This window comes from Narcine bancroftii, chromosome 4, assembly GCF_036971445.1.
Source record: "Narcine bancroftii isolate sNarBan1 chromosome 4, sNarBan1.hap1, whole genome shotgun sequence".
NCBI lineage: Eukaryota > Metazoa > Chordata > Chondrichthyes > Torpediniformes > Narcinidae > Narcine > Narcine bancroftii.
Window position 1 is genome coordinate 225,440,534 of NC_091472.1, and position 11,337 is coordinate 225,451,870.

The 11,337-nt window shown below is 43.3% G+C and overlaps 1 protein-coding gene and 1 long non-coding RNA gene across 7 annotated transcripts in view; one reads left to right on the forward strand and one right to left on the reverse strand.

The window, feature by feature from the left end:
- The window catches only part of nbeal1 (neurobeachin-like 1), a 353,839-nt gene extending 352,806 nt beyond the window's left edge, over positions 1 to 1,033 (reverse strand). For all 6 annotated transcript variants that reach the window (XR_011356411.1, XR_011356412.1, XM_069934130.1 and 3 more), the window contains exon 1: positions 766 to 1,033. Coding sequence is in view for 4 of the 6 variants with exons in the window: in XM_069934130.1 (XP_069790231.1) it covers positions 766 to 816 (51 nt within the window). In the remaining 2 variants the exon portion in view is untranslated. The remainder of the gene's footprint in view (positions 1 to 765) is intronic.
- Positions 773 to 8,725, forward strand: LOC138761649 (uncharacterized). Its single transcript, XR_011356414.1, has 3 exons — positions 773 to 1,124; positions 1,708 to 1,851; positions 8,511 to 8,725. It is a non-coding gene; the product is annotated as an uncharacterized lncRNA (long non-coding RNA).
- The last annotated feature ends 2,612 nt before the right edge of the window (positions 8,726 to 11,337 follow it).

The window sequence follows — 11,337 nt, forward strand, 5'->3', positions numbered from 1 at the left end:
GATACAGTATCTGTCAAAACAAAAACAGCATTTCGTTTCATGTCAAGAGACTTCTCTTGTTACAAATGTTGACCAACCTGTTGAGTATTTCTAGACTTTTTTTCCCCATTTTAGTTACACTGGAATCACTGATGCATTCTTAAAACAGAGGGTTGAGAAATCTGATGGACATGTTCAAAACATTCATTTGTTTTGACAGTATATAAAAAAGAAACTCTTGCCAGTGGCAGCATTCCTCATCAAACATTGCAGGTTTAAAATAACTGTGAAAAGAATCCACACATGTTGTACAGCAAGTTACAACAACCTTTCTGGATTCTTCAATAATGTGGAAGACAAAATTCTGTAATAATTTACTGCGGGAAATTTGGTCATGGTGAAACAACAGGGAACTGAGACCAATTGGGGAGTTATTTCAAGTCAGGAATTATGACCTCTCTTAGTGTTCATTATTCTATACTGATTCAGGTTCCAACTCAAAATATAAGCAGAACAATAAATGGACACAAACACAAGAACAGACTGCTTACTCGCTTGACATTCAGAAAGTAAACAGCATCCAACCAAGGTGATGCGTCGAGATAAACACACTGTTGCCCTGGCCAGTAGCCGAGCCCCAATGACCCACTGCCCTGGTGTCGTTGTCCCGCCCCATTCCCACTCCTCCTCCTCCTCCTCCCGGGCCTGAGATGCGGGCCTCGGGCGTCATTCCCGGAACCTCCACCCCCCGCCGACTCGGATCCCCAACCGCCCCGCTTTGCTCACCTTGGCGCAGTACAGCATCCAAAGCTCGTATAACCGCTCGGCGGTAGCCATTCCTCCCGCAACGGCGGGACTCGGACCCGGCCCGGCCCACCACACCCCCTCAAGCCGGTGCCGCGATCACGTCAGAGGACAAGTTCTCCATGAGCCGGGCTGAAGCAGGCGACGCCAGGTTCCGGGTGGACAGCAGCAGCTCCGTCACTCCCTCTGCCTCCCGCTGAACTGCGACCGCTCGACACCAGCCCAACTCCCCACGCCTCTTTCCCGGCGACTGGACCGCGCATGCGCACCATCCGCCAATCGGTCGCGGCGAGCAACGGGAGGTTCAGCTGGCCGTGGATGACAGGTGTGCAGGGGCCCAGGTAGGTCAACAGTTCCTTGGCGGAGGTGAGCGTTCATTACTACTGATGCAATGACTACTGGAGCTGGGACAGTACCCTTCAGCTGTACAGGACGCTGGTGAGACGTGGCTGCAGGGTTTGGGCAGGAAAGATGTCATCAAGTAGGAAAAGGTAGAAAGGATTCATGAGAACGTTACACCACCAACTTAAAAAGAGACGATGGATAAAAGATACTTTTCACCCAGGAGGCCAGGAAGGAACTGAAAGAGGTTTGTAAAATCATGGGTATAGATAAAGTGAATGGTCACAGTCTTTTTACAAGATAAAGAACTATAGAAATGAAACAAGAAAGTCTGCAGATGCTTTGATTTTAGTAAATATACAAAAATGCTGGAGAAACTCAGCAGGTCATGCAGCATCCACAGGAGGATGCTTGCTTTGAAGAAGAGCTGAGGCCTGAAACATATAGTTACGTCTTTGCCTCATATGGATGCTGCGTGACCTGCTGAGTTCCTCCAACATTATTGAGGATTTACTAGAACTAGAGGACATAGATTGAAAGTGAGTGGGGAAGTATTTAAAAGTTGCAACTTTTTCCACACAGCGGATGGAATGAATTCCAGACAAAGTGGCAGAGGTGCGTACAATTACAATATTACAGGTGATGAGCCATCCGGTCATTGTGTACCCTGGTGTTGAACCCTTTGTAAAAGTCTCTTGGAAGGAGCTGCCAACGGAAGTGATAGAGGTGGGTATAATTATGACATTTAGAGTGGAATAGTGATTGAACACCAGCAAATGGGACAGGGCTGAAGTGAACAACTTAATCTGCAAGTTCTGCCGAGGGGCCTGTCCCCATGCTGTAAAACTCTGACTCCCTAATGAGTTTTATGAGATCAGAGGTTCAGGTAAAATGAGAAATGGCCTGTGAACAGGATTTTTTTTTCAGAGATAGACACATAAAATGTTGGGGGGGGAAACTCAAAAGGTCGGGCAGCAACCATGGAAAGAAACAGACAGAACTTTTCAGGATCAGAATCATTCAACAGAACCGGAAATTGAGAAAAATGGGTCAGTCCAAGTGGCAGACAAGGTGGGGAGAGGGCAATGAGTGGAAGAAAGGAAATGAAATGCTGGGTACTATGCCCGTCAGGCCAGAATATACAAAGAGAGGGGGAGAGAGAGAGATTTCAGATATATTGTCAGAGTACATACTTAACATCACATACAAACATCAGATTCTTTTTCCTGCAGGCGAGGCAGATTTACCACTTGGTAATTCTTATAGTGCAAAAATACTATATTCAATGTATACATGCAAACAAATAAATGTAAACAAACAAATCAATAAAGTGCACAAGTAAGACTCCTTAAACGAGTCCCTGATTGAGTTTGTTGTTGAGGAGTCTGATGGTGGAGGGGGAGCAGCTGTTCCTGAACATGGTGGTGCGACTCTTGTGGCATCTATACCTCTTTCCTGATGATGGGAGAGAGAGGGAGAAGGGAATGACCTGCTCTATGATTTTTTTAAATTTCATAAATAAAACCAGGATTTTCATGCTTTCCTTCTACCCTCAGTGAATTACAGTAACTCTTAATCATTTCACTGGACCAGCTCTGTTTGCATCATCTTTGCTATCACTAACTCTCTTTTCTTTTGCTTCCTTATTAGTTTTGTCACTGAACTTCTCCAAGGGTCTCTTCTGAGGCACACCTTCTCTTCAGTTTATCCCATCCATTATCTTGCTTTAATCCTAAATTTGTTCAAAAGTGGTTAGTTTAGAGGGTGTGCAGCTCATACCCAAGTAAAAATCTGGACTCACAGCAATTCGCCGACCACCACAATCGCTCCACAGCAGATGCAATCTCACTAGCTCTGCTCTCAGCCTTGACTCACCTAGACATCAGGCTACTTTTCATCGACTGCATCTCAGCTTTCAACACCTCATACCCTCAAACCCGGGCTTCTGCATATCCCTCTGCAATTGGATCCTTGATTTTTTTCATCAGTTGGTATAAATTGGAATCAACGTCTCCTCCTCACCACCAAACAACAGAGGTGCACTTCAAGGATGTGTGCTTATCCCACTACTTTACTCACTTTACACCCATGACTGTGTGGTTAGGAGTTATCCGGAGGATGATCCAACAGGGTGGACGGGAAACTGGTCCAAATATGTGCTTCCTCTAAGGCAGATTGAAGTAATTTCCCCATGCTATTCAAGATTAGATCCACCCACAGGTGAGGCTGCCATGGAATTTGTTATCCTTGGTCACGTGGGTGCAGTAGGCCAGTTTCTCTCGCCAGCTGCAGCATAAAGCCCATCAAGTGGAGCAAATCACGCTCTTTGTTCCCTTGAGACATCACTGAGCTCTTCTTCAGGTTGCGGGCCACAGGGAATGCCGGAAGACCGACTGTGAGCTGTGGGCGATGCTAGAGATGTATGCTATTTGTGGCATGCACCCAGGGAGACTGTAGTGTCTCATCCATTGTAGATTGTAACCAGATTTGTAACTTTCAGATACTCGGTGTGCTGTGACTGCTAGTGAGAGAAGGGTGGTGGGTACTGTTTTCACACTTGGACGCTGCGATTATCAGCAATTTATCAATGATTAACCAGCATCCAATGTGTATGATTTGTGTGCAGTTGCTTAGTCCGTGTGTGTGTGAGTGTTCCCTGTTGCAAAGTCCCCCACGTGTAAATAAAGATCACTGTTTTCTACTAACACATGCCCAGGACTTCTTACCATTTGAACCCATCAAACCTATTCCCCCTACAAGGACAGCTTCTTCCCCGCTGCCATCAGATTCCTGAATAGACAATGAACCAAAGACACTGCCTTACTTTTCATGCATTATTATTGTTTTTTTAAATAGTAAGGTCATAAGACAGTTATAATATTTTTGTTTGCTCTGTGATGTTGCTGCAAACCACCAAATTTCATGACTTGTTCATGACAACAAATCCTGATTCTGAATTCTGACACTAGGTACAATTTAAATGCCATCTACAAATTTGCCGATAACACCACAATCGTCTGTTGAATCACAGATTGCAATGAGGAAGCGTACAGGAATGAGATAGATCAGCTGGTTGAGTGATGTCACAGCAACAACCAGATTTATTGTCAGAATACATACATGACATCGCATACAATCCTGAGATTCTTTTTCCTGCGGGCGGGCAGAATTATCACTTACTGGCAGTGTGTAAACTGACTCAACGTACACATATAAACAAATAAATAAATGTAAACAAATTGTGCAATACAGAGAGAAAAAAATAAAGTGCAAAAGTAAGAGTCCTTAACTGAGTCCCTGATTGAGTTTGTCGTTGAGAAATCTGATGGTGGAGGGGTAGCAGCTGTTCCTGAACTTGGTGGTGTGAGTCTTGTGCACCTGTACCTCTTTCCTGATGGAACCTTGCATTCAACATTAGCAAAATTAAAGAACTCATTGTGGACTTCAGGAGGGGGAAATAGGAGAACATGAACCAGTCCTCATCGAGGGGTCAACAGTGAAAAGGGTTAAGAACTTCAAATTCCTGGGTGACATAATCTCTGATGTTTATCCTGGGGCCTCCATGTTCATGCAATCTTGAATAAGTTTTGCCAGTGGCTATACTTTGTGAGGAGTTTGAGGAGATTTGGTATGTCACCAAAACCTCTTTCACATATCTACAGGTATACTGTAGAGAGTATTCTGAGTAGTTGCATCACTGTTTGGTATAGAGGTGCCAATACACAGAACAGGAAAAGACTACAAAGAGTCATGAACTTGGCCAGTGCCATCATGGACATCAGCCTTCACTCCATGGAGGACATCTACAGGAGGCAGAGTCAAGAAAGCAGCCTCTATCCTCACCACCCAGGCCGTTGCCAATTAATTATTTTTTTCATTTGCATCAATTCATATATATAGTCTTTGGCTTGGCTTCGCGGACGATGATTTATGGAGGGGTAATGTCCATGTCAGCTGCAGGCTCATTTGTCGCTGACAAGTCCGCTGTGGGACAGGCAGACACGGTTGCAGCGGTTGCAAGGGAAAATTGGTTGGTTGGGGTTGGGTGTTGGGTTTTTTCTCCTTTGTTTTTTGTCAGTGAGGTGGGCTCTGCGGTCTTCTTCAAAGGAAGTTGCTGCCCACCGAACTGTGAGGCGCCAAGATCCACGGTTTGAGGCGATATCAGCCCACTGGCGGTGGTCAATGTGGCAGTCACCAAGAGATTTCTTTAGGCAGTCCTTATACCTCTTCTTTGGTGGACCTCTGTCTCGGTGGCCAGTGGAGAGCTCGCCATTTAACACGATCTTGGGAATGCGATGGTCCTCCATTCTGGAGACGTGACCTACCCAGCGCAGTTTGATCTTCAGCAGCGTGGATTCGATGCTGTCGGCCTCGACCATCTCGAGTACTTCGATGTTGGAGATGTAGTCGCTCCAATGAATGTTGAGGATAGAGCGGAGACAACGCTGGTGGAAGCGTTCTAGGTGATGCCGGTAGAGGACCCATGATTTGGAGCCGAACAGGAGTGTGGGCATGACAACAGCTCTGTATACGCTAACCTTTGTGAGGTTTTTCAGTTGGTTGTTTTTCCAGACTCTTTTGTGTAGTCTTCCAAAGGCGCTATTTGCCTTGGCGAATCTGTTGTCTTTCTCGTTGTCGATCCTTGCATCCGATGAAATGGTGCAGTTGAGATAGGTAAACTGGTTGACCGTTTTGAGTTTTGTGTGCCCGATGGAGGTGTGGGGGGGCTGGTAGCCGTGGTGGGGAGCTGGCTGATGGAGGACCTCAGTTTTCTTCAGGCTGACTTCCAGGCCAAATATTTTGGCAGTTTCCGCAAAACAGGACGTCAAGCGCTGAAGAGCTGGCTCTGAATGGGCAACTAAAGTGGCATCGTCTGCAAAGAGTAGGTCACGGACAAGTTGCTCTTGTGTTTTGGTGTGAGCTTGCAGGCGCCTCAGATTGAAGAGACTGCCATCCGTGAGGTACCGGATGTAAACAGCGTCTTCATTGTTGAGGTCTTTTATGGCTTGTTTCAGCATCATGCTGAAGAAGATTGAAAAGAGGGTTGGTGCAAGAACGCAGCCTTGCTTCACGCCATTGTTAATGGAGAAGGGTTCAGAGAGCTCATTGCTGTATCTGACCCAACCTTGTTGGTTTTCGTGCAGTTGGATAACCATGTTGAGGAACTTTGGGGGGCATCCGAGGCGCTCTAGTATTTGCCAAAGCCCTTTCCTACTCACGGTGTCGAAGGCTTTGGTGAGGTCAACAAAGGTGATGTAGAGTCCTTTTTTTTGTTCTCTGCACTTTTCTTGGAGCTGTCTGAGGACAAAGACCATGTCAGTAGTTCCTCTGTTTGCACGAAAGCCGCACTGTGATTCTGGGAGAACATTTTCGGCGACACTAGGTATTATTCTATTTAGGAGAATCCTAGCGAAGATTTTTGCTTGCAGTGGAGAGCAGCGTGATTCCCCTGTAGTTTGAGCAGTCTGATTTCTCGCCTTTGTTTTTGTACAGAGTGATGATGATGGCATCACGAAGGTCCTGAGGCAGCTTTCCTTGGTCCCAGCAGAGCTTGAAAAACTCATGCAGTTTGACATGCAGAGTTTTGCCGCCAGCCTTCCAGACCTCTGGGGGGATTCCATCCATACCTGCTGCTTTGCCACTTTTCAGTTGTTCAATTGCCTTATATGTCTCTTCCCAGGTGAGGACCTCATCCAGCTCTAGCCTTAAGGGCTGTTGAGGGAGCTGGAGCAGGGCGGATTCTTGGACTGAGCGGTTGGCACTGAAAAGAGATTGGAAGTGTTCTGACCATTGATTGAGGATGGAGATCTTGTCGCTGAGGAGGACTTTGCTGTCTGAGCTGTGCAACGGGCTTCGGACTTGGGGTGAGGGGCCGTACATAGCCTTTAGAGCCTCATAAAAACCCCTGAAGTCTCCAATGTCCGCGCTGAGCTGGGTTCGTTTGGCGAGGCTAGTCCACCACTTCTTCATCATATAATCATAAAACAAAACAATTTAATAAAAATTATACAAAATTAAATATATATTTTTTTCTTTTATCCCCTCCCTCCTCTTCCCCAAAGTAAAAAGAGAGAAAAAAGAAAAATACCTGAATTTATTATCATTCACTGCTCACATATTCCTAACATATTATTCTATCCTGTACATATTAATTGGGAGGAGCAGGTGTTATGGACGACATGGATGGACTCTTATTGATGAAATCCATATATAGTTTCCAAATCATATAAAAATTTTCAGGTTGATTCCTTAAATTATAAGTAATCTTTTCCAATGGTATACATTTTTGAATTTCCATTTGCCCTCTTCTGACTGTTACCTTCAGGAAGGAGGTATAGGAGCTTGAAGATGAACACCCAGCTTCTTCCCCTCTGCCATTAGAAAGTACCTCATTTTCTCTTTGCACTAATTTTTTTTTAAAGTAATGTATGGCAATTTTGCACCTGTAAGTCTGCCACAAAACAATGAAATTCATGACATGTTCATATCAATAAATTCTGATTCACCCAACTGGTTCCTGGGATGGTAGGAGTGGTATGAGAAGAGAACAAGTGGAATGGACCTCTGTTCTCTGAAGTTCAAAAGAATGATTGAAACTTTGCAATATGTCTAGAATGGACAAGGAAGATATCAGATAAATTACTCCCATAGCAGAATAGTCATGACCTGAAAATTAGAGGTAGGACATTTAGGACCAAAGTAAAGAGAAATTTCTTTGCTCGAAGGATGGTGAATCTTTGGAATTCTCTCATCCAGAGAGCTGTGGAGGTGCAATCCTTGATTGTATTCAGAAAAGAGATCAATATGTGTCTGTTAAACAGGAAAGTCTGCAGACACTGTGAATGTAGTGTAATACACAAAAGTGCTGGATAAGCCCAACAGGTCACGATGCTGCGTGACCTGCTTAGTTTCAATAGATTTTCGAATACTAGATGAATCAAGATATAAGGGGATAGAACAGAAATGTCAAGGATCAATTAGCTTGAAACAGCTGGAATGTGAAGTCAGTGAGTCAAGCAGCCAGCGTCAGTGGGAGAAAAAGAAAGGGTTTAGAAAGGAAAAGAAACATTGACCATTTTCTTGTGAAAGATGTGAAGCTTGCAGTGTAGCCTCTATTTCTGTTCATGAATTCTTCTGCGGACAGTAATCATTGACGTATCCACACCTGCTTCCTAAAGAGAGTTTCTGATCTGTCAGACATAGGTTTGGGAACTTGTTTTCATTCTTCTGTTATCAGCAGTGGAGGTCTTCCTTGGAATACCTCTTCCTTTGTGATTACTGAGCTCATCAGTACGCTCCTTCTTCTTTCTGATGTTCCAAACTGTTGATTTTGATAATCCTAAGGTTTGGGTGATGTCTCTTACTGTTTTATTCTTGTTTTTCAGCCTCATAATGGCTTCTTTGACTTTCATTGGCTCAACTCTGGTCCTCATGTTGAAAATAGCAACTACAGACTCTCTTATATCTGCACCAATAAAGCAATTAAACATACCTGAGTAGTCACAAACACCTGTAAAGCCAAATGTCCCAAACATTCTGGTCCCTGAAATGAGGGGACAATGTATAAAAAGTGCTGTAATCTCTACATTGTCAAATCAAAATGTATGCAAATAACCTTGAATAAAATCGGGAATGTGCACTTTAATCACATGTGAATTGTCTGGTTTCAAATTAAAAACTGTGGAGCACAGGGCAAATAAAGGAAAAAAGTGTCTTTATCCCAAATATTTTGGAGAGTACTGTGTCCTCAATTTAAGACTGTGTTCCATTCTGACTGATCGGACATATTTCAAAATGAATGTAAATCGGAAATTCGCTGTATCCATTTTATCATTCATCAAATACATCATGTGGTAGTTAGGGGGGAGTTTAGGGTGGTTTTAGGTAAGGGGCATATAAAGGGGGAGGGTTTACTGAGTAAGGGGAAAATATGTCATGTATATTTTGTAATGGATGATAAATAATTAGGAGGATTTTTGTAAGATTAGTGGGTTACATACATACACACATTTTAAAAGAGATCTTATTTGAAAGACTGAAGAATTCATTTTCAATAACATTGCAGGATCTCTGGAGAATGTGATGCACATTTCACAAGTAGGTGCTAATTGAACTGATATCATAAAATGAAAGACCATTGTTTTGGAGGAGACAAACTGGCTACAAGTACCTTTCTGCAAAGTGCTCACAGAAAGGTCACTCCTGGGATTTGTTTACTTAAGACAACATCTTGAACAAGGAGAAGACATCCTGTGGTTTGTTGAAGAAGATGGGGGTTTTTGCAAGTGAGAGAGTCACATGGGCTTTCTGGCAGTTGGCAGTTGGAGAGAGAGAGGGAGAGAAGAGAAGCCCTCTCAGCTTGTGTGTGTGTGTGTGAGACACTGAAAACGGCTGAAACAAGCCAGGAAGAGCTGATTGGAAACAAAGTTTCAAAGCAGTGGATGGCTGGAAGTGCTATCTGTCTGAAGTTTCTCTTGGAATAAGCGGAACAGAAAGGAACTCTGTGGCAGCCTGAAAGAAAGAGGTTATCATCTGGAAAACCCTGATGGGGCAAATTTCATCAGCGAGACATTGAGGTGACTAATGGTGGTACCTCAGTTGTGGAAATCCTAGAACAACAAATCTCTCTCTGCAAACCCTACAAGAACCTTCTTGAATGGTAAACATTTACCTTTTGAGCACCAAAGCCGGTGAACTTTATACATGTTTAATTCTGTGCACAGTATAAGAATTGCCTGCAACCAGAGAACTTGGAAGAAGGAGAAGTGAGATTGAACTGTGAGCCAAAGAACTTTTCTTAAATTTGCACACACATTACATACAAGTGTGCTTAGAATTAGAAGGGGGTTAATTTGGGTTAGTTAAGTATGGAGATAAGTTAAAGTTTGATTCTGTTTTCATCTTTAAAGTTGTTTTAAAATAACTTTTGTTTTAAAAAACCACTTGTCTTTGTGAATGTCTATTGCTGCTGGGTTTTGGGGTCCTTTGGGCTTGTAACATTTTACAAATCTATATTTTGTATTTTTTTTTAACTTTATGTATCATGGTTTTTAAAATTTTAAATAAAGTATTCAAAGAAAAACATCATGGCAGTCACAGCCATCAAGGCCAGCTCTCGCGAGAGGTTGGCCACCCCAGCCATAGGCTCTATTTTGTATAGATAGCCCCTACTTTCACCCCAAAAGTGTAATTTTTATATTTATATATTTATTTACTTTTTTTTAAATGTGGTCATATGTACGGATGGCTGTAATTCACATAGGTTGTAAATGGGGGACTGTGTGTGTGTGCGTGTGTGTGTGTGTGTGTGTGTCTGCGTGTCTGCGCGCGTACGCCCGCATAAATGTACACGCACACATTGTTATGGGTATCAGTCTAACACAAAGTGGACAAGTATGAGCACTCTGAAGTGTAGTCAGAAACATTGCACCACCCCATTCACATCAAAACCATCACAGAATGCATGTGTAACCTACGAATTCCTCAACCTGCAGCTTATTGAATACCCTACATCCACTTCAACTGATGCTAGATGTTGAACAACTTGCACACAAGTGCACACAATAAACAGCACAAAAAAATCATACATATATGCACGCACGCACGCACGCACGCACGCACACAGAAACAAGAATATAATTTAAAAATAAATATATATAAATATTTTGGAATGATTTACAAGGTTATAGGATACTGTTCATCAATTTCACAGCTTGCAGGAAGAAGCTATTTCCCAGCCTGGAAATCCTGATTTTGATAGGAGGTTAAAGATAAAAGAGCAACTCATATTTGCAGCTGCTCTTCATCGAACACAGCCCAGCCTTCAACATCATTCTTCCCTCAGTGCTGGTCAAGAAGCTTCAAACTCTGAGCCTCTGCAACTGGATCCTTGACTTCCTCATTGGAAGTCCACAGTCAGTACAAATTGGAAACAATGTCTCTTCCTCACTGATTATCAACACAAGCGCATCTCAAGAATGTGTGCTTAGCCCACTGCTCTACTCAATATACACCCATGACTGTGTGGCCACGCACAATTTCAAAGCTATCTACAAATTTGCCGATGACACCACAGTTGTCGGCAGAATCACAAATGGAAATGAGGAAGCCTACAGGAGGGAGATAGATCAGCTCATTGAATGGTGCCACGCCAACAACCTTGTGCTCAACGTTAGTAAAACTAAGGAGATGATTGTGGATTCAGGAGGAAGT